General features: G+C 39.9%; 1 protein-coding gene across 1 annotated transcript in view; it reads right to left on the bottom strand.

The window, feature by feature from the left end:
* The window catches only part of LOC136864808 (phosphatase and actin regulator 2), a 1,136,936-nt gene that overhangs the window by 899,397 nt on the left and 210,001 nt on the right, over positions 1-27,538 (bottom strand). Inside the window, exon 2 of the mRNA XM_067142230.2 lies at positions 19,426-19,509. Coding sequence (XP_066998331.2) covers positions 19,426-19,509 — 84 coding nt within the window. The remainder of the gene's footprint in view (positions 1-19,425; positions 19,510-27,538) is intronic.

A 27,538-nucleotide genomic window follows, 5' to 3' on the forward strand; every position in this document is an offset into this window, starting at 1 on the left:
ACAAAATAAATAATAAATAAATAAAAGAATAATAATATCAATAATATAAGCTAACTACCTACTACTATTGTCCGGCCGCACCATCGCCCCTGGTGAGAAAAAAGGCCACCCTCCCTGCGATGGCATGACCGTCTTTACCCGTGGGACCCAAAAGAGGACTCTCGCTATCTTTACCAGATGAAACCATTCCATTTACGGCCGGAGAAGAGGTCTACGTGTGAGGTTACAATCATTTTGAAACCGTATGTTTCCACTCGGTGAAACAGTTATTTTTGACATGCTGCAATCAGTTCACGCCCAGATAGATGCTGTGAGAACTATTTTAGAGAAGGAGGGTGCCTGTGATAAAATGCTAGGTTATGAAGAAGACATTACAGGACTGCTTATAACATTTCTTAAGCCATTTAAGGGAGCCACAATTGATCTTGTGGGTGATGAGGAGCCGACTTTACATCTAGTCCTTCAGTGGTTTAATGCCTTAAAAGTCCATTGCTCTCTACAGGATGACGATGAACAGGTAATATTTAATTTCCTTCAACGTTTACTTCGAGTCTCCACTTATTTATATGTAAAAATGTTTTTATATAAAATTAACTTTCAGAACCTGAAGCATCTGAAACAAATCGGTGGTGTCTTCTTGGAGAAGAAAATGGAACTCACTATCTTACACAAATTGCAACATTTTTGGTGCCTAAATATCGCATTTAAAAAAACTAAATGCAGGAGAACAAATGTCTATTTTTGAGGCAGCTCGACAAATGTGTGTTGAAGGTAAGTTTCTGTGGTAATTTCTTCATTATTATTATTATTATTATTATTATTATTATTATTATTATTATTATTATTATTATTATTATTATTATTTGAGATGTGAAAATGGGAACTAATATTTACTGGACATAACTGAATTATAACATCAAAGCATCTAAGAGTATTTATTTATTCATCTGTCATGTCGACTTGTGTATCCAGCCGTTATCTATATTATCGGCCATTGTTGGAACTGTTACCTAACTGTGGAGGTTACCAGACCAATTGTCCGACTCGTTGGCTGAATGGTTAGCGTACTGGCCTTCGGTTCAGAGGGTCCCGGGTTCGATTCCCGGCCGGGTCGGGGATTTTAACCTTCATTGGTTAATTCCAACGCCTCGGGGGCTGGGTGTTTGTGCTGTCCCCAACATCCCTGCAACTCACACACCACACATAACACAATCCTCCACCACAATAACACGCAGCTGCCTACACATGGGAGATGCCGCCCACCCTCATCGGAGGGTCTGCCTTACAAGGGCTGTACCCGGCTAGAAATAGCCATACGAAATTATTACCAGACCAATTTAATTCAAAGTTTCTTATCCATTATTGTCACGCATTTGACTGGACTATGTGATGCGCTGAATTATCATTTGTAACTTATGCGCACCTTCGCGGTGCACGCGTTGAATTGTGGGACTGGCTACTCGCCCAGCTCAGAGTGTGAGCTCAGTAGCCTGCAGTAGTCTGGTCGCCGCTACTCCCCAAGATGGCTGTGTTGTGTGAAGCTCCCAAGTGGACGGCTTGGCAAGAAGGGAAAGCGATTACAATGGAGCCGGACTCCGGCGGTTAAAAGATGATGTTAGGACTAGGCCCTGTTATTCTTTTGAAAGTTATCCAGTGTGCTCCAACCTTAATATTTTCTTAATGTAACATGTAAACTTGGTGCAGTGAGTTAACCGTTATCGGTATGAAAAGTTTTAAGTGTCTTGTAAGTTGGATATCTTAACTCCAAGTAAGTACTGAAAATTATAATTTATTGAAGGGATCCCGTTCGTTCAGACACTAGAGTGAGTAATTTCATCGTGGACATGACCAACATCATAAACGCAACTTTTGGTATAGTGTAACCTTGTAAGCAAAATTTGATATATATTTGAACTGAATCGGTCGGAAAAAGAAAATTAATGTAATGTAGGGAAATCGGGATCGCTAGTTATGCATCTATGAGGTGGTATTTTGTGTAAGTGATTTTATCTTACGGTTTTGTCGGTGTGTATTATTGCCAACTGTTTTTCTTGGTGTTCATAATGATGTTGAATATTATTATTATTATTATTATTATTATTATTATTACTTTTATTCTTTAGTAATTCATTTCGGTGCGTGTTTTCTCCCTTAATTTTTTCCTGGTTGGTGGTATTTGCTGTCTGATTTTGTCCTATTGCCTTTGGGCTGATTATTTGTACGTGATTATTATTGCATTGTTACGGGCGTTAATTAATGACACCTCATATTCGCATCGTAGCGCAATCCAGGGCCTCCTCTGTTCTAAAGTATGTAAGCCGCAGGGCAATTGATTAACTAAAGCTAATGTAAACTGGTACTATCACCTCTTGGATAAATAATAATAATAATAATTATTATTATTATTATTATTATTAATAACTTAAAATCTTAAAATTGAAATTTGCTGGTCGAAATTAAGTTTAATATGGGGGTTTCCTTTCGTTGTCTTATAACTTTTCTCCCATTGTCCATTGTTTGTGTTCCTTGCTTTTGTCTTTATTACGTCATGTCATCCCTTCTTATCTAATCTGAAGATACGCTGTTTTTGGGGTGGCTTTGATGATTATTATGGGATCTTGGCTTCGCGTCGGTAACGGGTAGCTCCTGTTGGGTGCTTCAGTGTTCTTTAATTATTATTATGTGCGCACCGTTAATTGTAAATTTCCTTTAATATACTTCATTTTGTTGGGGTTGCTGTGCGCTATTATTTTATTGTGTTTTCATCTAGCTCGTTTCTTTGGTGTAATGTTAATTCGCGGTTGGAGCCACTAATTTTTTTCCCTTTTTCGTGTGTCCTTGTGTGCGTCTTGTAATTTAGCATTTTAGTAGTGTAGCAAATTTCAATTTTAAAGAGATTTTATATCGCGGGCCCGCATATCGGTTGCAACCAAATTTAAAATATATTTTAATGTTTCTATATGTAAGGTAATGAGTTAGTAATGAATTTTCAAACCTTAATTTTGGTGGAAGCCTATGTTAATGTGAGCTTCATTTCATCTTAATTTCAACTTTATTTTAAAATACTGTTTCTCTCATTTAGTTTAATTGCATTTTAATTTTTTGGAAAAAGATATATCTATATATATATTTATTGTTCTTATTTTATACCATTTTCAAATTACATTTACTTAGTAAATTTTCTTCATTTTAAATTTATCTCGTGTGTCATTTAGTAGCTAGCAATATTTACCTGGCAACCTGTCAAAGTTATGTAAGACCCTGGCCTTTTATTCTCGCCTTTGCCCTCCACGCTTCATATTTTATGCTACTGCCCTTAGGGTAAGTATTGTGCTTGTTTTCTTCTTGATGTTTGTGCTTTTCATTTAGATGTTTTGTTTACTAATTGGTAAGGTTGCATTATTATTATTAATTTAATGTTATTTGCTTTACGTCCCCTTATTATTATTATTATTATTATTATTATTATTATTATTATTATTATTATTATTATTATTATTATACCTATGCAGATTATATCTTTTTAATATCCTAACATTAGAATAAAATATCAATAATTTGGGCATATATATTTTCAGAGCAGCTACCCGATCAAAATAGACAATGAAGAAAATTCAGGGCAACATAAGGAAGCGAAATTTGACGACTGGGCAGAAAATTCGCCAATACTCCATGATGAGGTCAGTAAGTACTTGCAAAAAAGGTTTATTCGTGACGAAAATATACTGCGGTGGTGGAAAAATAATTCGCACGTGCTGCCCCAACTTGCCTGTGTAGCGAACAAAGTGGTTAACATACACGTTACGAGTGCCTCCAGCGAGAGGGTCTTCAGCTGCTCGGGAAATTTAATCAGCGAAAAAGGTTCTCGTCTTGATGCGCAAAGAATCAATGATCTCATAGGTTCCCGTCTTGATGCGCAAAGAATCAATGACCTCATAGTAACACACACGAACGATAATGTGTCCATGCATTAAATACTGTTAGTAGTAGAGCTATATGTGTTCAGAACCACGGCGTCAGAATTTTTCTGCTGAGTCAGCATCCGAGGTCATTGACCCCATGACCACGGGACCGTGACCTGACATTGTTTACAAACAAAGCCACGTGCTTAGCCACGAGATCTTGACGGACCCTAACCTCACATTTTAGACAAGTGAACGCAGCTAACCTCACTGCTACCATCTTGACAGACCCTAACCTCACTGCTGCCAACTTAACCACGTAGAGGGCGCGGAATTTAAACTGCTGCAATTTTGACAAGTCCTAACCACGTGCACTTGTTGAACATGTCAACGACGCTAACCTCACTGCTGCCACCTTAACAGCCCCTAACATCACTGCTGCCACCATAACGACGCAGAGAGCACGAAATTTAAAACTCACGTGCTTTTGACAGCTGCCATGATGATAGGTCCTAACCACGTGAGCGCGGATTTTGAACAAGTCAACGTCGCTAACCTCACTGCTGCCACCTTAACAGGGCCTAACCTCACTGTTGCCATCTTAACATCGTAGGGGCGCGGAATTTGAAATAAGTAACACATGTTAAGATGACTACTGCCATCTTAACTAACTTTGTCGGCGGCGATTTTCAGCAAGTGAACGTGGATAACCTCACTGCTACCACCCTAACATGTTATAAACTCCCGTCTGCCAACTTAACTGCTATCTTAACAGGACCTAACCACGTGGGCGCGGATTTTGAACAAGTGAACGTGGCTAACCTCACTGCTACCACCTTGACAGGCCGTAATCTCACTGCTGCCATCGTAACTAACTACGTGGGTACGGAATTTAAACACCTGTTAAGATGACAGCTGCCACCTTGGCAGGTCCTAACCACGTGCATTTGTTGAACAAGAAAACGTTGCTATTCCACGCTGCTACCATCTTAACAGGGCTTAACCTCACTGCTGCCATGTTAACTATGTGGGGGCGCGGAATTTTTGAAAAAGGGAACGATCTGTAATTTTGACAGGACTTAACTACGTATATGTGTGGAACGACCAGGGGGGCTAACAGAGAACCTAGTTTTTATGGCAAGATGCCCTTTCTGACACAACGTTAGGGGGACTACTTTTCAAGCCAGCTGCCCTTTTCGACATACCCCTTCCCGACACCATCTCTTACTGCTATTATCTTGACGGGTTAAAGCCAGGGGCCTAACTACAGAGGAATATAGTTTTAAGGCTAGCTGCCCTTCTCGACATCTCCCCCTTCCCCGACACCATCTTAGAGGGGACTAAGGATCTTGGTTTACAGGCTAGCAGCTCTTATCGACGTGCCCCTTCCGACACCGTCTTGAAGGGGGTCTAACAGGTCGGCTCATCGCATTATATCTCTATCCAACAGTAACGAACAAGTCGGAACATGCATAACTATGACGACGTAATCTTATGCATAAGGCTTTACGCCTATATCAGACAGACGGGACAGAGCACGTGTTATACTAAGATTATGCAGCGATGACGTTCACATGGTTATGCATGTTTAGACTTGTACGTTATCAAGGTCACTTTCTAGTAAACTCAAGCCTTTATAAGTACTATGAGTGCAAATATTTTAATAGGTAAAAGGAAGAAAAGGGAATGGAATAAGTAGAACATTTTAAATTTAATAACATATTTATTGTATAATTATTTACAGAATTGAAAACTACTACCGGTTATACATCATTCTTGGTTATGCTGTCGAAAAGGTTCCTGTACTCCTTAACAGCTTACTGAGAAGCGGTAGCATGCTTCCAAAATTGAAATGCCCCCTGCAACATTCAAATTAAACGAAACATTGATTATTTTTTTAAATATATTATACAATGTATGTTATGCTTTACAAAGAAGTTAATGCAGTTCTTACCTTGTTGTTATTCCTGTGCTTTGTTCCTTTCTGATTTATTATCAGGTACTGTAATGAAGGGAGAAATTTCATCCATACACTGTGTACAGTTTTCAATCTCCGGATTAGGTCCATCCGAATCATCATCATCACTTTTACCTCGATGCTTGTAATGACGTTAACAGGGTCAGCATAAAGCTACATCGATTGACATCTTACTATGGAGAGGAAGTATGTCCCAAAATGCATTTACGAAAGGAGCAGCGTACGTAGATAAAAATCCTGGTGGTAAACATTGAATCAGATGTTTTGGCATCTGATAAAAGGTTCCATATTTATAGAACATCTTAATAGTCTCACTTACTTGTGTGAGATAAATAAGATGTGCGTATTAGCATGCGAACAGCATGCACATTAACAGTTTTGTTTGTTATCAATACGAATGTCTGTAACCGTGTAACCTTTTTCTTTTTCTGTTCCATACTGTAAGATGTAGACGCGCACACTAATGTTCATAATAAGGGGCCATCCTTATTTATAGTCTTGTCTCCTCCTCACAGTTCTGTATCCGAGAGCGTAACGTCACAGAGGTCTTACAGTATCTTACATCTGCATAGCGTAACAGATTTTTCTTAATAACATTGTAAATACGTGCAGACAGTTGATGCGTAGGAAACGGAAGAACTTGTTTTGTTGTAGTATGTGCTTCTGCAATGTTATCTGTAGATTAAAACGTAACACGGTTTGATTGAAAAGAAGCGGTAAAACTTCTCGAGTTGTTTGCACAGCAACAGAACGTGTAGTCGGCTTAGAAAATAAAGTAGAATGAAAAAGTTCTTCTTCCTCTTCTTCCTTATACATCTCCTCTTTATCTAGTCGGTGTAAGGACAGTAACAGAAATTGTAGTAGGCTGAGACGATGTTGTATCGTTTAGATCACGCTATCGACATTTTGTCAACCTTTTTAAGCGTTCTACTGCACGATTACCTAAACAAATGTGTTTAGAATTTACATGCCTTGTGAGATGATCACGCCTGTCAAATGTAGCAGTACACTGTACGCATGGAAATATTCCGAAGATATGCTTTACAGCTTTATGTCGTTGACGATTGTCAGGTCTTGAAAAATCGCACAACAAAGATCACACATGAACATAATAGATGTTTTATGTGCACACTTTGCTAGATATGATGTATAGTTTTACACTGCAACTGACAAGTAACAACTGTCTATCAATCTGTAAAACTGAGCCTAATACGGAGGAGGGTAGGTGTATATGACGATAAAACTAGATAAGGAGGAGGCACACCTCCTCCTCCTCCGACGGGGCTTAGCCGCGTTCTTTCTCCTCCTCCTCCTCCTCACAGTCTTACGGATTAATGCTCTCCTGTGCTAGATAGCCCTTCCCCCTCTACTATCTACACCGTCTCTATGGCTTTACGTCACCGTCCGGCGTACCCTGAATAATACAAAACATGTTGACAATCTGTACACGTTCAATCTTGTTACAGAGGACATAGAACACACACACACATCTATATATATAAAGTAACTTGTCCTGACTGACTGACTGATTCATCATCGCCGAGCCAAAACTACTGGACATAAGGAAAAGAAATTTTGGGAATACATTCATATTAAGATGTAGTTGCTCGCTAAGAGAGGATTTTTTGATATTCCTTCGCTAAGGGTCGAAAAGAGGGTTGAAATTTTAAAATGAGTGTATCTATATCTCAAAACTTTAAAAGTTTACAGATGTAAAACTTGGTATTTAGAATCTTCTTCAAAAATAAGGAAATACGTATTTCTTTGTTTTCAGAAAATCCCAATAGGAGGGGTGAAAAACAGTGAAAAGGGGGGTTGAATGCCTTTAATCAGGATACCGGTGCTTATATATCAGAAGATATTACAAACCTGAAAATTTGTACTTTTGATCTTTTAAAAATAAAGAAATGCGTATTTTTTTGTTTTGGGAAAATCCAATTAATGGGAGGGTGAAAATGGGGGTTAAATTATAAAATGAGTGCATCTATATCTCAAAACTTTTAAAGTTTACAGATGTAAAAATTGGTATTTAAAATCTTCATTAAAAATAAAGAAATACGTATTTTTTTGTTTTCGTATAATCCCAATAGGAGGGGTGAAGAGGGGTGGAAAAAGTTTGAATGCCTTTAATGACGATACTTATATCTCAGAAACAGAAGATATTACAGACCTGAAAATTGGTACTTTTGATCTCTCTTAAAAATAAAGAAACACGTATTTTTTGTTTTTGGAAAATCCAATTAATGGGAGGGTGAAAAGGGGGGTGAATTTTTAAAGTGAGTGTAATCTATATCTCAAAACTTTTAAAGTTTACAGATGTAAAAATTGGTATTTAGAATCTTCATTAAAAATAAAGAAACACGTATTTTTGTTTTCGGAAAATCCCAATAGGAGGGATGAAAAACAGTGAAAAATGGGTTGAATGCCTTTAATGAGGATACTTATATCTCATTAACTGAAGATATTACAGACCTGAAAATTGGTGTTTGGGATCTCCTTTAAAAATAAAGAAACAGGTATTTTTTGTTTTTGGAAAATCCAATTAATGGGGAGGTGAAAAGGGGGTGAATTTTTAAAATGAGCGTATCTATATCTCAAAACTTTTAAAGTTTATAGATGTAAAATTTGGCATTTAGAATCTCCTTTAAAAATAAAGAAACACGTATCTTTTTGTTTTCGGAAAATTCCAATAGGAAGGGTGGAAAAGGGTGAAAAATTGGTTGAATGCCTTTAATGTGGCTACTTATATTTCAGAACCTGAAGATATTACAGACCTGAAAATTGGTGTTCGGGATCTCCTTTAAGAATAAAGAAACATGTATTTTTTGTTTTTGGAAAATCCAATCAATTGCGGTTAAACAGAAGAGACAAATTGGGGTGAATTTTTGGAAAGACTATATCTACAGAATATCTGAGAAACGTAAAATATTACAGACGTAAAAAGTGGGTATTTGGAATTTCCTGTAAATGTAAAGAAACATAGGTGATTTGTTTTTGGAAACTCCCCTTAAGGGGAAGTAGAAAGGGGTGAAATTTTAAAATGAGAATTTCTACAGAATATATCAAAAAAACTTAACATGTTACAGAAGTGAAAAACTGTATTTTTAACTCTATTAAAAATAAAGAAATGTGTATTTTTAGTTTTCGGAAATACCTCTTGGGTGGAGGGGGGGTTAAAGTGACTGCAAATGGTGTTGACTTCTTTTAATTAGGCTACTGATATCTCAAAAATGAAGATGTTACAGACGTGAAATTTGATATTCGGAATATGCTTTAAATGTAAATAAACACGTATTTTCGAAAAATCCTATGAAGGGGGGCGGGTGAAAGAATTGAAAAATTAAATGACTTAATTGTATGAGAATACATACATCTAATAAAAATAAAGTTGTTACAGACGTGAAAATTGGTATTTGGATTTCATTTAAAAACAAAGAAAAACGCGTTTGGAGGGTGGGAACCATCTTGCGGGGCGGGAGTGAAAAGGAGTTGAATTCCTTTCACGAGGACACATAAATAAAAAACTGAAGAAGTTCGCGTCGTAATAATTGGTATTTAGAAGATACTTTACTATTAAAGAAACACGTTATTTTTGTCGTAAAATTCACCTGGGGGGGGGGGAGTGTGAAAGGAAGTAAAAGAAAGTTAATTATTTCTATGGGGATACTTATATCTCAAAACTGAACGTATTAGACGAGACCATTTGTGTTTGGAATCTCCTTTAAACATAAAGAAACACCCCTTCTATTAATTTTGTTGTGGGGGTATATAAACTTAACGGTGGTAGGGTGTAAAAGGAGGTGAGACCAATTGATTTTACTGTTCATAATGTACTTATAAGGAGCCTCCGTTGCTCAGGCGGCAGCGCGCCGGCCTCTCACAGCTGGGTTCCTTGGTTCAAATCCCGGTCACTCCATGTGACATTCGTGCTGGACAAAACGGAGGCGTGACAGGTTTTTCTCCGGATACTTCGGGTTTCCCTGTCATCATTTATTCCAGCAACACTGTTCAACATTTCATTTCATTTGTCTTTCATTAATCATTGCCCCAGAGGAGTGCGACAAGTTTCGGCAGCCGGCACAATTCCTATTGTCGCCGCTAGATGGGGCTTTATTCATTCCATTCCTGACCCTGTCGAATGACTGGAAACAGGCTGTATACTTTGAATGTACTTATTCTGATCATAAACCGATCTTTTTTAAATCTTTACTGGGTTCGTTTTCAACAGCCATCTTTTCCTTCGGAGAACGTTCTTAGATTACAGTAGATTCTCCTGACATATGAATAAAATTTAAAACACATTTGAAATAAACGATAGGTCAACAATGCACGGAGGTATGTCATTCGTATCGCCAGAAATCCCGCACACTTGCCTACGCGCTGGTCACATTGTCAACAATGACAATGGCAGCAGATGTAATTTACGGACAAGTAGCGGTCTTGCATCTTGCTGTGGGGTCCAGATCATCTATAATAATAATAATAATAATAATAATAATAATAATAATAATAATAATAATAATAATAATAATAATGTTCTGGACCGTCGTCAAAATGTGCGGACCGGGCTGGAAACGGGTCTTGGATGGGTAATGACTAAGAATGCAGTCCGGCCGCGGGTTCAGTACCGCCAAGGCACCCAAGACAACAACACGCCGGATCTCCTCAAGGACTTGATCCATATTAAAATGCTTATAGGAAAAATGCCAAAGATATAGGGACCCAACTGGCCGGGTGGAATCCCTGGACCTAGCCCGGGAAGTACACAATCGATTACTGGAAAGTAAGATTGAAAAATGTGAGGAACTTTGCCGTAATCTCTCAGAAAACGAGTCAGATCACGAATTTTGGCGGATTCTCTCAGAAAACGAGTTAGATCGCGAATTCCGGCGGATTATATATAAAACGTAAAAACATTCAATTATAAATTTCATTATAATACCGTAGCGAAGCACGGGTATCTTGCTAGTATATATATATATCAGGTTGCTCTCGAACGCCGTACTTTCTACTAATAAATGCCCCGCATGCACAAATGATGAATGGGATGTCTACCAACTTATTTTCACAGGGGAGCTACTGCCAGCGGGCAGGTTACGTCAGAATATGAAGAGATAAGGACCGGAGTGTTGTTGTTATTCAGCGCTACGGGTCAATTGCACCCCTTGTATTAGTAAACATCGTTTTCGACCGCATACTTCTAGGCTGGTGTATGCTACAGCCGCACTATATTTGCTGTCTGCATATCGGCAATGGCTAGTGTGAACAGCAGCGACGAATAGACAGACATTATTTTAAACTGGACAACCTGGTCGGAATGCAACAGAAGCTCCAAACAGACGTATGCCTTCTACACACGTACTTCATCGAACAATATTCGTTTTTGTTTCATACATGAACTCTTTTATCGAGTGGAATGTCTACACGTGTATAAATTAATAAGTTATTGGATTTCCTTTTCTGCATCTTTGGCGTGTCTACAAACAGTAGTGGTGATTAGTGGGTGGAATGAGGAGGGACAATCCCCCTCCCCTCCACTTTGTGGAGTAAACATTACATTTCTATTCCACTTTAGCCAGCTGGACCTAGGAATTATTTTAAAAAAAGCTGTTTGTACAAACCTTGTTATCTTATCTGCTAATTCCTTCGTTTATTTTCTTTAATTATTAACATAATTATTGACGGAAATACGCACAACATGCTGTTCGTCAGGCTAACCAATTTGTATAGCACTACGGCAAGCAGTGTAGACTTTGCATGTGCTGTGAGGAAGGGTAGTAGGGGTATATATTGTTTGCCGAGGTCGTGGCCACTGAGTTATAATTCACCTGCTTGTCACGCATTCGTCAGTCTGGCAGTCTCTTTAATGTCTGTTAGTTTCTTTTTTTGCTAGGGGCTTTACGTCGCACCGACACAGATAGGTCTTATGGCGACGATGGGATAGGAAAGGCCTAGGAGCTGGAAGGAAGCGGCCGTGGCCTTAATTAAGGTACAGCCCCAGCATTTGCCTGGTGTGAAAATGGGAAACCACGGAAAACCATCTACAGGGCTGCCGATAGCGGGATTCGAACCTACTATCTCCCGGATGCAAGCTCACAGCCGCGCGCCTCTACGCGCACGGCCAACTCGCCCGGTTGTTAGTTTCTTAGTGCGTATTTAAATACTAAATGATTTTTAATTGCATAATCATGCCGTACTTCTATTTAATTGTACCGGGCGAAGTGGCTGTGGGGTTAAGAGCGCGCAGCTGTGAGCTTACACTCGGGAGATAGTGGTTTCGAATCCCACTGTCGGCAGCTCTGAAGATGGTTTTCCGTGGTCTCATTTTCACACCAGGCAAGTGCTGGGGCTGTACCTTATTTAAGGAAACGGTCGCTTCCTTTCCACGCGTAGCCCTTTCCTGTTTCATCGTCGCCATAAATCCTATCTATGTCGGTGCGACGTAAAGCCTATTGTAAGAAAAGTATTCATTTGTAATTGTATTTCAACGGCAGATAATACCAACGTTCCGTTCACTGGGCTAAATTATGTCTTTGTGTTATGTTATTTATTAAGTAAATGTATTTAACCTGCCCTCTAGTATGTTTTTGAGACCTGGTGAAAATTTGATTATACAGCATTGAATCAAATTCTCAAAAGAAAACTATTATTACGAATAATCCACGGGGCAGGTTAATTACATTTACATATAAAATAACATAATAGGAACGAAGTAGTTTAGTCCGGTGAAAGTAAAGTTGGTATTCTCTCGCGTTGAAATTACAATTACAATTAAAAATGTTGTTTTAAATTAACTTTAAGCCGCACTGACACAGCGGGAAGGAAGCGGCCGTGGCCTTAATTAAGGTACAGACCCAGCATTTGCCTGGTATGAAAATGGGAAACCACGGAAGTCCATCTTCAGGGCGGCCGACAGTGGGATTCGAAACCACTATCTCCCGAGTGCAAGCTCACAGCTGCGCAACCGTAACTCCACGGCTAGCTTGCCCGGTACAATTACATAGAAGTACGGCATGATAATGAAATTAAAAATCATTTAGTATTTGAATACACAACAGACACTAAAGAGACTGCCAGACTGACGAATGCGCGCGGCAAGCGGGTGAATTATAACTCAGAGGCCACGACCTTGGCCATACAACCCTTCCTCACAGCACATGCAAAGTCTCCACTAGTTGCCGTAGCGCTATACAAGTCGCTTAGCCGCGACAAACGGCGTTTTGAGCGTATTTCCGCCAATAATTATGTTAATTAGAGAAAATAAAGGAAAGATTTAGCATATAAGCCAACAAGGCTTGTATAAAGAGCTTTTTAAAAATAATTCCTAGTTCCAGCTGGCTAAAGTGGAATAAAAATGTAGGCTAATGTTTATTCCACAAAGTGAGTGGGTGGGGGTGACTCTCCCTCCTCGCCCCACCCCCTAATCAAATCGCCGCTACTGTTGGTAGATACGCCAAAGATGCAGTAAAGGATATCTAATAACTTATTAATTTAGACACGTGTAGATATTCCACTCGATAAAAGAGTTGATTGTATGAAGAACAGAAACTAATACGGTTCGGCGAAACACGTGAGTAGAAGGCATACGTCTGTTTGGAGCTTCGGCTGCATTCCGACCAGGTTGTCCAGTTTAAAATAATGTCTGTCTATTCGTCGCTGCTGAGCACATTACTCATTGTCGATATGCAGTGCGGCTATATCATACATCAGCCTAGAAGTTTACTAATGCAAGGTGTGCATTAGACATGCTGCGAGCGACACTTCGATTCTTATCTCTTCATATTATGACATAACCTGCCCGCTGGCAGTAGCTCCCCTGTGAAAATCAGTTGGTAGACATCCCATTCATCATTTGTGCATGCGGGATATTTATATGTAGAAAGTACGGCGTTAGTGAGGCACCTGGTATTTTACAGTAAGGATCTGAATAGTCGGCATACATTCCCCATCACGTTCTGAACAGAAGGCGAGCGCGCGGTAACAAGAGAAGATGATGATTGCAAGGGAATAAAACTCCCCAATAGTCACCGTACACAGAGAAAAAATCATAGATTCGAAATCTGGTCTCTCTCTCTGTTTATCATTAGAATAAAAAATCTCTAAATCATGGATTTCGAACCCTAAAATATAATGGATTCGAACTCTGTTTATCGTCAGACGAATAGCGTTGTGAGGTTAGCATAAGTCTTTATGCCTCCATCCGACAAACAAATAACTATCAACACCGTCCTCTCGCCGCGGAGAGGTTTTTTTTACACAGAATGGAATATACTTAAGCTGAATGGCTTGAACGGCGCTGACCTTCTTGATGATACTATCTTATAACGCAACACAATAAATAAAAAATACCATCTTCTGCTGGCCCTCATAATATCTTCTGTCGATATTCGTTTCCTAGAATTTAAAAACATTACAAAATATTCCGGCAAACACAACAGCCTACTTGTGTAATTATACTATCTTCTAACTAATATTGTTACAAGACAATCCCCGTTCTGACTGGAAATCGAACACGTAATCATCTTTATATGGCACAGTTTTACGGATATATCCCCTTCTCTTCTCCTCCTGCTTATCTAGTTTTATCGTTAGGTACCCCTTCCCTCCTCCTTACTAGGCCCAGTCAGCCTCCTTGGCCTACTAACCGACTGCAGTTCAGCTCGATGTCCTGCAGATTACATATCCTCTTACCGCATAGCAACAAATTCCTTCCTGCTACTATCTCGGAGCAGCCTAAGCAGGTTCGATCCTGGCTCAGTCCGGTAGTATTTGAAGATGATCAAATATAACAGAATTCCGACACTTCGGCATCGACCGAAATCCATAAAAATAGATAATAGGTTAAAAAGCTGATAATATTACTAACAACACGGAATATCTTATTTACATGTTCTATATACTAGTGACATAGCCAGGTTCGAAATAGAATAAAGCCCCTATCTAGGTAAGAATTGTGCCAGTTCCCGTCCTAGCAACGATCGGGCAGGAGATAAAATCAAACGACCGTGTTAATAATTAAGTTATAACCCCCAGCATTTGCATGAAGGAAACTACAGAAAATTATTCCTTTGAGCTGCCGACAGTAGGATACGAACTTACTATCTCCCGAATGCACGCTTACGTTTTTCTCTCTGATTATTGTTATATAGAGGATGGTTGCCTAGTTGTATGATGCAAATCATGTGTTATTTTAATGTAAAACCGTAGGTTTGATTCCCACACCTCTAGGTACGATTCCCGGCTAGGCCTACGGAATTTTTACCTTGATCTGTAGGCTGGTTCGAGGTCTACACAACCTACATCGTGGTAACTCATCAAACGGTAGTGGTGGTGATTATTGTTTTCGGAGAGAAACCTGTCCCTCCTCTGTTTTGTTTACTACAAAATCTCACATAGAGTAACCAGGATTTGAACCACGGAACCCAGCGGTAAGAGGTCGGTGCACTGCCACCTGAGCTACGGAGGCACTCTCAACGTTTAATATGTCTCTCAATAATATTACACATAAGATAATGTTGTACCGCGCGGGTAAGCCGTGCGGTTACGACCGCGCATGCATATCGTTCCTATCTTGCGCAATCGCCTCTAGGCCGTCTCGTTAAATCCTATGTCCCCTCCTAGGGGGCAACTTTCTCTTTAAGAGCCTATGTATAGCCGCTATCTAGGCACTAGCAAGAGGAAGTTACACCAGCACTTGCCAAGGGGAGAAGACTACTCAGAAAAATTCCTAACTACTAGGAAGTTGCACACAGACGCTATCTTGCGCAACTGCACCTAGGCCGTCTCATAAGAGCCTATGTATAGCCGCTATCTAGGCCCCTAGCACTAGGAAGTTGCAAAAGCTAACCACAACAGAGCATTTGCCCAGAGGAGAAGACTACACAGAAAAATTCATAACCTGATCGGGGAATCGAACTCCCGACTACGAACAATCCTTAGATGCAGGTTTTAAAATATTCTAACCTGGCCGAGAATCGACCCCCGAGCGGTCTAGGTAATAATGTCATCTCTTACACTACATAGCCAGTGCATCATTTTAAAATCATATCCAAATTAATCTTATAATTCACTTCAACATTATAAAAGTGAATGTTATATGGTTAACAAGATGCACGAATTAACGCATGTAGTAGAGATAATTCAAGGACATCCGGTCCCCGCTGCTAATGAACACAGCTCCCTACCCCTAATGCAGTGAATGCAATTCAATTTTAAATCCCTTTATTTTTTATATGTAAGTATTGATAATATCAGGTAAGCTAATAAATGTAAATAATGCGTGTGCGTGTGTGTCATTACAATATCTATGTTTTTACTGTGCAGAGTAATGTGCGAGTGCGAGGGAGGGCCGGGTTCGATTCCCAGCCACGCAGCCCTTCAACCAAGTCATTTGACAAACAGTTAATTTCTACAACGACGATTAACCCGTTCGTTTAAATAGTGATAAGGATATTTTGAATAGTAGTAGTGGTGATTATTGTTTTAAGAATGTAAAACCGCAGAAATCCGTTGTGTGTGCTGTGGATAGCGATAATGGATATTCACATCAACTACTACACTGCAGTGGCGAAATTATGATACAGTCCTAGGATTTGCTTGATATTTACTATGAGCTAGTTCGTGTGACTGGGTTCGATTCTATGACTAAAGGTCATCATGCTAACTCATTTTTATTGCACACGACTGTGGTTATTGTAAATAGCTCGCGGTTTACAGCCAGGTCAGAGATTTTTTCACAGTATCCCCCCGAGCGAATCGGCCACGTGGTTAGAGATGTGTAGCTGTAAGCTTTGCATTTAGTGTATTAAACATATCTTTAGACTGTAAAGTTCTAGTAGCATTATGCGCTAATGCAATTACAACACATCTATACCGAGCGAATTGGCTGCGCGGTTTATTTTTTGCGGTATCTCCCTGCTTGACGTAAGTAGTGACTAAACTAATTTTATAAACATGGTAAGTTAACAACAGACAATGTATAAATACACTTCCAGTCTCTCTCTCTACCCACACAGCTGAACCAGAAGGTCAGCGCCGCCCAAGCTATTCAGCGTAAGTACATACCATTCTGTGTAAAAAAATCCTCTCCGCAGCGAGAGGACGCTGTTCATAGTTATTTGTTTGTCGGATGGGAACGTAAAGCCTTATGCCAACCTTACAATGCTATTCGATAACCTTCGTAACGTATCGCTGTGGAGAAGGGCAGCTAGCGTTACACTATAGTCCTTAGGCGCACTACTCTAAGACAGTGTCGAGAAGGGCATCGTGCCTTAAACTATGGCCCAGTAAGGTTACACCCCTCCAAGACAGTGTCGGGAAGGGGCATGTCGATAAAGGCAGCTAGCCTTAAAACTATAATCCTCTAAGGTTAGACCTCCTCTAAGATGGTGTCGCGGAAGGGGATGTCGAGAAGGGCAGCTAGCCTTAAAACTAGGATGCCCTGAGGTTAGATCCCTCTAAGATGGTGACGCGCATAGTTAAAGTCCCCGTTAAGATAACAGCTGTGAGGTTAGGGTCATTCAAAAAATCAGCTTGTCAAAAGCACGTGGCTAAGTCCCGTCAAGATGCGCGCGCATCGACATTCGAAAAAATTTCGAGATAAGCTTACACTCTCTTTTACAGAAGTGCGCAAGTATCGTTAGTCGATGCACGAAAATCGAAAAAATTTCGATATGAGCTTACATTTTCTTTTACCAGAATGCGCAACAATCGTCTGCACTGCATGCTGGTCTGCGCATCACCCCAACCATTCAACGTTGGTATAAATAAAACTACAAGTCGCCCTGGACCTCTAGGGAGAGAGAGAGCACATCTCTCACTCATCCATCCCCTATTTTTGGAAAGGGGAGCTGGGAAAGAGGACTACCTCACTACCCTCTCCCCCGAATTCGAACAAAGCATAAACATTCTCTGTGGATGGCCTTGCACTCTTGCGCGCCTCAGTTGTCCCGCCTGTAAGGTTAGCCTTGCCAACCTTGCTTAAGGTGACAGCAGTGCGGTTAGGGTATGTTAAGTTAGCAGCAGTGAGGTAAGCGACTTTCACTTGTCGAAAAAGTGAGGTTAGGGTCCGTCAAGGTGAGAGCTGTCATCTTGACAGCTGTCAAAAGCACGTGGCCAAGCATGTGGCTTTGTTTTCAAACAATAGCATGCGGTCGTGACGTCACGGTCACGTGGTCATGACGTCATGGGGTCAATGAACTCATGTGCTGACTCAGCAGCAAAAATACTGACGCCATGGTTCTGAACCTGTATAGCTCTACTACTATTGTTATGCAGTATGTACAGTATGAGGGCGACCACAAACTAAGAGAGCAAGTAGCATAATTACACTTCTAAACTTATTAGGTTTATAATTACTTCTTTGGTTTTGTGGGGAAGGAGTTCAAAAATTATTAAATTATTTCAAAAAGTTACCTATAAAATCAATTTTTTTAAGGATATTTATGACCTGTACCTACATTATGTATATCTTTGCTTCCAGTTTTCTCGAATAATCCATAATACATTATATCTATGGTCATATTTACATCAACTGTCATTATGTTTATTTAAATAATCAAATATTTTGTTCAGGGAACCTACTTTTTATAAAGTAACTTTTTTACAGAGAGAAATATTATTTGTTAATTAGGTACATAAGACGTCTGAATTACGAAATAAATTTACACATAACTTTGTAATGACTGACATGAAATTAAATAACCATATAAAAGAATATTTGTGTTGACGAATCCTAAATAAATTATGGTATGTAACAACTCCGTTCCTGTCTCATATGAGCACAATGAAGGAGCTAACGCAGCAAGCATACCTCAGTCACTGATGTAGCAAATGCCAGGTGACATGACGCCAACCTCAGTAGAGGAGCTAATGCAGATCAAGTGTAGCCAATGCCCCCGCATTTTCCTCGAAATGAAAAAGGGAAACCATAGAAAACCATTCTCAGGACAGCCGAAGGTGGGGTTCGAACCCAGTAGCTTGGCTCCATAACCGTAGCGCGGCCAGAACAAGAACATTTAGAAGATGACTTTAAGTACGGTAGACGTACATTTGTAAACTGCATGTGCTTCAATATTCATTGTTATAAATAATTTCGTGTGGCTATTTCTAGCCGAGTGCAGACCCTCCGATGAGGGTGGGAAGCATCTGCCATGTGTAGGTAACTGTGTGTTATTGTGGTGGAAGACAGTGTTACTTGTGGTGCGTGATTTGCAGGGATGTTGGGGACAGCACAAACACCCAGCCCCTGGGACACTGGTATTAACCAATGAAGGTTAAAATCCCCGACCCGGCCGGGAGTCCAACACACGACCCTCTGAACCAAAGGCCAGTATGCTGACCATATTAAGAAGTAGATGACAGTGAGAATAGCCGCAAATAGTTTTTAAATAATAATGAATAGCTTAAAATGAGTTCTCCTTTCTTCCCCGCTGTCCTTCCATGGCTGTACCTAGAGGAGCCGCTTCAGTCTCCACCTAGGTGACGTTCCAAAATATGAAACAAATTTCACAAAAATACAGTACTGTTGAGAGAACTATTACTTACTTTCAAATTTTCCATTGAACTGTTCCACAGACTCCTCGATTTTTGGCAACGTCTGCGACGCATCATCTGCTTCTTCGGCGTCTTCTGGAAATACAATACATCAGATTAAAGGAGAACATTTGAAGAGGTACTTTTTCAAGTTAGAACGTAAAATGGAGTTATTTATGTTAGTATCTAAACAGCGGCAACAAAGAAGTGTCAAATGTTCCCACTAGGGAACGTGACAAAGGAGCACTCGATGTCCGCACGACAACCTATCGACTGGCGGATCATCAGCCATGTTTTCTGTATGCACGCAGGAAGGGGCCGCGCAAAGTGCGTCGAGAGCGTAGTCAAAAACAAATTCTCTTAACTCGTCAACTCGATGCCTGCACGCTATTACGGAGAGGAAATAAGAATCCACACTTTCAAATACTGATTATAATAAACAACCAATTGCGGTATGAGGCGCATTTACAATTTGTAATATATGTGTGTTGCTTTACGACGCACCGACACAGATAGGTATTGGGATAGGAAACGGCTGGGAGCGGGAAGGAAGCTACAGTGGCCTTAATTCAGGCACAGCCCCACCATATGTCTGGTGTGAAAATGGGAAACCACGGAAAAAGATATTCAGGGCTACCAACAGTGCGCGCCCCTAACCGCACGGCCAACTCACTCGGTAACTGAACAGCTGTATTCCTCAACATATGGCATACCTAAAAGGTTTCGAAGATCATCATTACTGTTATGAACTAGATCTTGTTTAATAACAGTCAATAATGCGTATGCTTTAAGCCTAGTGTTGATAACTCAGCTCAAGAAACAACAGTTGTATGCCTCATGTAGTGAGAATTCACGATATAACGTTCTTACTGCACTGAGGACATCGGCCTGACCTTACACTCTGCTGAGGTTAGAGGTGACGAGCTGGATTGCTGCACATGTTGGTGTCGCTGTCTGTGGAACATTTCCACACCCATAGACCAGGCTCCGGACGTCCGAGTAGTACAGACGCACATCAATATCGGCCCATTGTGCGAGCAGCGATGGCCGACCTATCATCATCCAGGAACAAAATACGGCCTCATCTTGTACCTGCTGCGTCACCAGCGACAATTAAGAACCGCCAGCTTGAAGCAGGATTACGGCTACTGGAGAGGGGAATTGGCGCTCTGTTTTCTTCAGTGACGAGAGCAGGTTTTGTCCTTATTTAAGTGAAGGACATGGACATGGTGAGCGGACTATTCCCGAGTGCGTTCGCTCACGCCAGCCAGGTCCCACCCCAGCCTTCACGGTGTGTGAGGGCGAGCAAGCAGTTACAACTAGAGCTCTGCATTTGGAAGAAAACAACCGCTCGAGCTAGAGTTGGGCATTAGATTCCTTTTCAAGAATCGATTCGAAAGATTCATTCATACATTACGAATCGATTCTCGCGATTCGTTCACGAATCTTTTCCAGTTCTTTCGCGACTCGTTCAAGCCGAACGGAGAACGATTCCAAAGATCCATTGATGCGTGAAAGGTTTCTTCACTAGTCACTACTCTGTGTAAATAAAAAATATCACGAGCAACATTAAAGTATACTGAATCTCTAATTGAAATTCAATTAATGTGTTTTGTCAAACAAAGTAATTCGTAATACTAGATTTCACCAAAAATTATAAATGAGTAGTTCACGTATTTTGAAGTTCCGTGAGCATACGGATAGTAAATAGGCCTAAAACTGAGATGGAATGAAATCATCGACATGTACCATAATGTTACATCATCAAAGTATATTCCAGTATCTTTACCGTCATCGAGGGAACAGAAAATGATGGAAACATGCATCATGTATCCGCCCGCGGTCTCCACGTTGATTGGAGAACGACTGGGCATGGCAAGGGCCACCACGTGTTGATGTGTGGTTGTCTACCTCGCCTGATTGCAGCCAGACTGTTTCCGGATGCCACTGATATCAACATGTAGATGAAATGCCATGCTGATATGGATTATATTCACTGTCTGCGAGGAATAAACAACAAGCGAATGACTTATCACATCTGGATTATTTGACATCTCATAAATTTAAATAAATTACGGAAGGCTGATTGATTTGCGGTTATGCCCAAAAGTTAAATACGTAATAAATCATTCACAGCAGCACTTAAAAGGAAAATTCACACTTTCAATATTTCAGTGAAAATTAAATTCTAGATGGGAAACATCGCTTTGAAAAACCAATATTTAAGAAAATAAAAAACTGATAAAGGAGAACTTCCAAGTAGGATTCCCCTCTCTCCCTCTGAATTACTGACTGCCTTAGGAGAAACCAGCATGGTAAGGTTATTTCATTTAGTGTGCAGGATGTATGAGACAGGAGAAGTCCCATCCGCTTTTCAGCAGAATGTTGTTGTACCTGTTCCCAAGAAAGCCGGTGCTGACAGGTGTGAAAACTACCGCACCATTAGTTTAGTATCTCATGCCTGCAAAATTTTAACACGTATTATTTACAGAAGAATGGAAAAACAAGTTGAAGCTGAGTTGGGGGAAGATCAATTTGGCTTCAGAAGAAATGTAGGAACACGTGAAGCAATCCTGACTTTACGTCTGATCTTAGAGGATCGAATCAAGAAGGACAAGCCCACGTACATGGCATTCGTAGATCTAGAAAAGGCATTCGATAATGTTGATTGGACCAAGCTATTTATGATTCTGAAGATGATAGGGATCAGATACCGAGAACGAAGAATTATCTACAACCTGTATAAAAATCAGTCTGCAGTGATAAGAATCGAGGGCTTTGAAAAAGAAGCAGCAATCCAGAAAGGAGTGAGGCAAGACTGCAGTTTGTCCCCTCTCCTTTTCAATATTTACATAGAACAGGCAGTAAAGGAAATCAAAGAGAAATTTGGAAAGGGAATCACAGTCCAAGGAGAGGAAATCAAAACCTTGAGATTTGCCGATGATATTGTTATTTTATCTGAGACTGCAGAAGATCTCGAGAAGTTGCTGAATGGTATGGATGAAGTCTTAGGTAAGGAGTACAAGATGAAAATAAATAAGTCCAAAACAAAAGTAATGGAGTGCAGTCGAACGAAGGCAGGTGATGTAGGAAATATCAGATTAGGAAACGAAGTCTTAAAGGAAGTAGATGAATATTGTTACTTGGGTAGTAAAATAACTAACGATGGCAGAAGTAAGGAGGACATAAAATGCAGACTAGCACAAGCAAGGAAGAGCTTTCTTAAGAAAAGAAATTTGCTCACTTCAAACACTGATATCGGAATTAGAAAGATGTTTTTGAAGACTTTTGTGTGGAGCGTGGCATTGTATGGAAGTGAAACATGGACGATAACTAGCTCAGAAAGAAAGAGAATAGAAGCTTTTGAAATGTGGTGGTACAGAAGAATGCTGAAGGTGAGATGGATAGATCGAATCACGAATGAAGAGATAATGAATCGAATTGGTGAGAGGAGATCGATTTGGCTACATTTGACGAGAAGAAGAGATAGAATGATAGGACACATCTTAAGACACCCAGGACTTGTTCAGTTGGTTTTTGAAGGAAGTGTAGGTGGCAAGAACGGTAGGGGTAGACCAAGGTATGAATATGACAAACAGATTAGAGCAGATGTAGGATGCAATAGTTACGTAGAAATGAAAAGGTTAGCACAGGATAGGGTGGCATGGAGAGCTGCATCAAACCAGTCTATGGACTGATGACTCAACAACAACATAGCGGTTGATAGAGTGACTTCGCGAAAATGTCAATATTCTCCAAGCGTATACCATTTAAAGAATTAATGAGTGTAAGTAAAAGATTTATCTTCCCACATCCCGATGGGCCAGATATAATACATCGAATAGTAAAAGGAAACAACGTTCCATGACGTCTTTTTGTAGTTGTACAACTAGGTAAGAGATGTGGCACTATGTCACTAACAGGTAGTATGTCTTGCTGCTTTATAATCCTCTAGGTAACTGAATAATAAAGTAGGCAATAGTAAAATATATATATCAAACGAAACAACAGGTAAATGTCAGTTCATAATTCGCTCTCGACGAGTAAAGTCGTGTACAGAATTGTGAAACAACGATATCCAAACGTTATGAAGAAGAAAACTAAAACTGTTGGATGGAAAGATGTTGTAAAGACTGCACAAAGCGCTATTAATGGGGAATACAATCCGCGTGTAGCTATTACTAAAGCACTACGCGCAGCAAGAGCGAGAATTTCTCCAAAGTGCAGAACAATGTTTAGTAAACCTGCACGAAGTATTCCTGTACCATAACGAGAAGGATTTCTTCCTGTGCTGTTTGCTCGACTAGCAGTTTTAGGGTCTTTGCTGGGTGGTACTAGTGCTGCAGCAAGAACTGTTAAAGCTGTAGAAGAACGAAGCAACAGTTGAAAGAGAGTGAACGTTATAACAAGACAATGGAGGCAACTGCATTACGAGTCAAAGGCGTACACATGAAGCTAGCGCCATACAAGAAAGGGCTTGGCATCTACATATCTCAAAAAAACGTCTACTGAATGCACTCCCACATCGAGCTCTAACCCACGAAGTTTTTACGTTTGCTAAAAAATTAAGAATTCGTTATTTTCGAGGTGTGTATATGCACGATCTACTACCAGCATGCCCACGTGAACCTGAGAGTACTGTAATTAACTTAGACAACAGTCGCGGACCTGGAACTCATTACTTGCCTACGTAAAACGTAAATCTGAAATATGGTATTTCGATCGCTATGGAGACTTACTTCCTCCATTCGAGCACATACGTTATTTCGGTAGCATTGCGGACATTGTTTACAATAAAAACCGTGTGCAAAAATTCAATACACGCATGTGCGGCCGATTATGTCTTATGTTCTTATATCAAACCCAGACAGTAGACAAAGAGCAACAGTGCGCACGTGATGACCAACGGTGAAAGAACGTTCGCTGTACACGGAGAAGGACCTGAAAGTACCATCTACTTTAATCCACCGATCGAACTCGGTCAACAGCTACATAGTCTTGGACTTTTGCTGTTTGAAAGCTACAATAAAATCTATAATGTGCGTGACAGCGGAAACAAGTTCTATTACGATGAGTATGTGCTAACGCTACCATCAGGCAGTTGTTCAGTAGAAGTCATTAATTACTACATTGAAAGTGTGTTAATTGAACAGTTTAAAGAAGAGAGTTTTGGTAATCATACCCACAAGTTCTCAATTACTGTAAGCATCATCACACATAAATGTGTTACTGAGTCATCATTTAAGATTGACTTCAAATCACAACACGATCCGATTGGGCAATTGCTTGGATTCTCACCAAGAGAGCTCATACCGAACGTACATTACGAGTCTGATCAACCTATAACACTCTTCAATGATCATCATGTAAACATTACTTGTAATATTATTACAGCCTTGAATAGCAATAAACAAAATTCACACGTCCTGCATGACATTATTACAGAAGAAAGTGGTTATACTATTCGTGAGAAACCGACAATTGTTCTTTATCATCCTGTGCCTGTAAACACATTAGTAACATTACTCTTAGGCTTGTAAATAAACATAATCAGCTTATTAATTTAGATCGGCACACGTACGTAGCTTACAAACTTTATCTTAAAGCAGTATAAAAAATCTTTAAAACACGCTGTACACTCCGGAGACAAACTGCATGTCTGCGAAGACTCAACGAGTGAACGCATACCCATAAGCAGATACTCCAAGATTTAGGTTACACGCTACTACAACAAAATGAAAGAAATGCTAGACATTATGAACACAGTACAAACTCATGAAGATGTAGTACGAAGTGAGTTTCATTCTTATCAACCTTTTACGTTTGGACTAAATAACGATGATGAAATTCGCTTTATTATTAATCAGCAAGATGTATACACCCTACCACACTGAAGCTAGCTCTATACTGAAAGACGTCTAGATAAGGCAGATGGAAGTGGACCAACCACATCTCAACTAAACAACCGTGGTCTAGCTTTTCTCTTTCCTGAAACACGATATGAAGTAAATAGTGTTGAAATGGACAGATCGAAGAATGCTGGTATTACAAGTGCAATGAAACTGTACCCTTCCTTTAGTGTTGAAGAAAGTAATCTTTTACGGATGGCAGGATGCTGTCCAAAAGCTACTAACAACTTGATGATTAATCAGGACGGATCTTCTACAGGTATGTTATCATTGAAACATATTATTGGCTTCGCAGAAGACTTTAGACGAATTGTAATCAACGCAAAACAAGAGCTAAATCTGATCCGTGATCGAAGTGATTATAATTCTCTTAAAGCAGCAGAAACACCAGTAGATAAGAAAATTACACTTCATCGTATATTGTGGAGGATTCCACATGAAGCATTATCTGATCGAGAAAACTTCGAATGCTTAAGACCAGGGCCTCTCAGAGTGCATGCGCCGTGCAGTGCACGGGCGCAAGGTGCAAGAGACGACTTCGCTAGGTTGACCAGAGTGCAAACCCCCACTCCACTTCCCCTACACCTGTCTCACCCGTTCGGCCAGTCTTCGCCTTCTCCACCTTCCGCGCTGATCCTCCCCTCACTGCGAAATGTTTATGTGCGGTGAGCGGTGACACTGTTGTATGGGGCAACGTTACCAGTGTTAAAACACTTCTTTCAATTTGGTTTGAGCAGAGAACTTATCTTGTCTAGCTCTTATTTTCCTTTATCTTTGCAATGATACCAGTTATGCCTGCAACAAGGGGCCGCGGCCGACAGCAATTTGAGAGCCTTCTTTAAATTACAATCAGAAATAGGCCTACTCACACGCAGTCTAGTTTTCGTAGAAGTCAAAGCAGGAAAAAATACCTCTCACATATGCCTGTGGAACCAAACAGAAATAATCCTAGCTGCTTCTCGATGCAGCTTAGGAAAATCTTCCTTCGAAAAATTCTCGTAGAATTTGAGCAAAGCCTTTGCATTGGAAAATAGATCTTTTTGATTAACTTATCACATAATTATTGTCCCACGGATTAAGCATTTGGCTTTATCGTCACGACTGACAATGAAATACGAAAGTTCCCATTTTGATTGAAATGGACTTTCGGAAGTCTTTGCTTTCTTTGAAACAGGTTGCCCCATTATTATGTTGTCTTGCGCTTATCTATTTCACTGATAAACAAGCCGTCTATCGCCGAACGCTTCGTCGCTCTTGACCATCCGAGTCAAGCCGAGTTGAGTTGAGTCGGAACGATGCACAGTGCACGGTGTCTCTGCGCCTCGATATGCACGCGTGAGATTTTGAGCGTTTGAGAGGCCCTGCTTAAGACTGTAGAAAATGACACACCATTACCTATACGATTTCGAAGTTGGGAGCTGCATGAATATCCAGTGTTACCACCTACAAACAAGCATAGCTCGGGTGTTAAAACGTCACGTTTTACTGAGGGCCGATGATCTCGATGTTAGGCCCCTTTAAACAACAAGCATCATCATCATCAACGTTTTACTTAAAAGCCTTTGTATATTATTTTTGGATTTCAAATCCATCGTAAATTCAACCATTAAAAAGCTCACAGTTTGATCACTGTAAATTAAGAAATATTAGACTATATCTCAACGGAATTACGTATCCCTACGAAAACATGGATATTAATTTTGAGAAAAATAAATTTGGGTTGCTCTATGACATGTTTTGTAAATTCCAATCATAGTATTATCAGAAAGATGATCGTCCGCTATTTTTGTCAGAATAATTTAAAAATAAATCACCTATTGTAGTTATAGACTGCTCTTATCATGAAGAATCTATAAAATAATCTCCTACCGACATTCGTTTAAAATTTGAAACATCTGAAAACATTCCTGCTATTCATATGAGTGATGTCACTTACCATCCACTAACGAATATTGTTACAAGACTATAAATAAGGATAGCCCTTCAATATGATCATTATTGTGTGCTTCTACGTCGTACACTACGGAAAAGAAAGAAGAAAAGTCTACACGGTAACAGACAATCGTCTTGATAATAACAAAAACTGTGAATGTGCATGCTGTTCGCTTGCTAATACGCAACATCTTATTTATCTCACATAAGTAAGTGAGGCTATTAAGATGTTCTATAAACATAGAACCTTATATCAGATGTCAAAATATCTTATTCAATGTTTA

The sequence above is a fragment of the Anabrus simplex genome, chromosome 2, assembly GCF_040414725.1.
Source record: "Anabrus simplex isolate iqAnaSimp1 chromosome 2, ASM4041472v1, whole genome shotgun sequence".
In the NCBI taxonomy this organism is placed as follows: domain Eukaryota; kingdom Metazoa; phylum Arthropoda; class Insecta; order Orthoptera; family Tettigoniidae; genus Anabrus; species Anabrus simplex.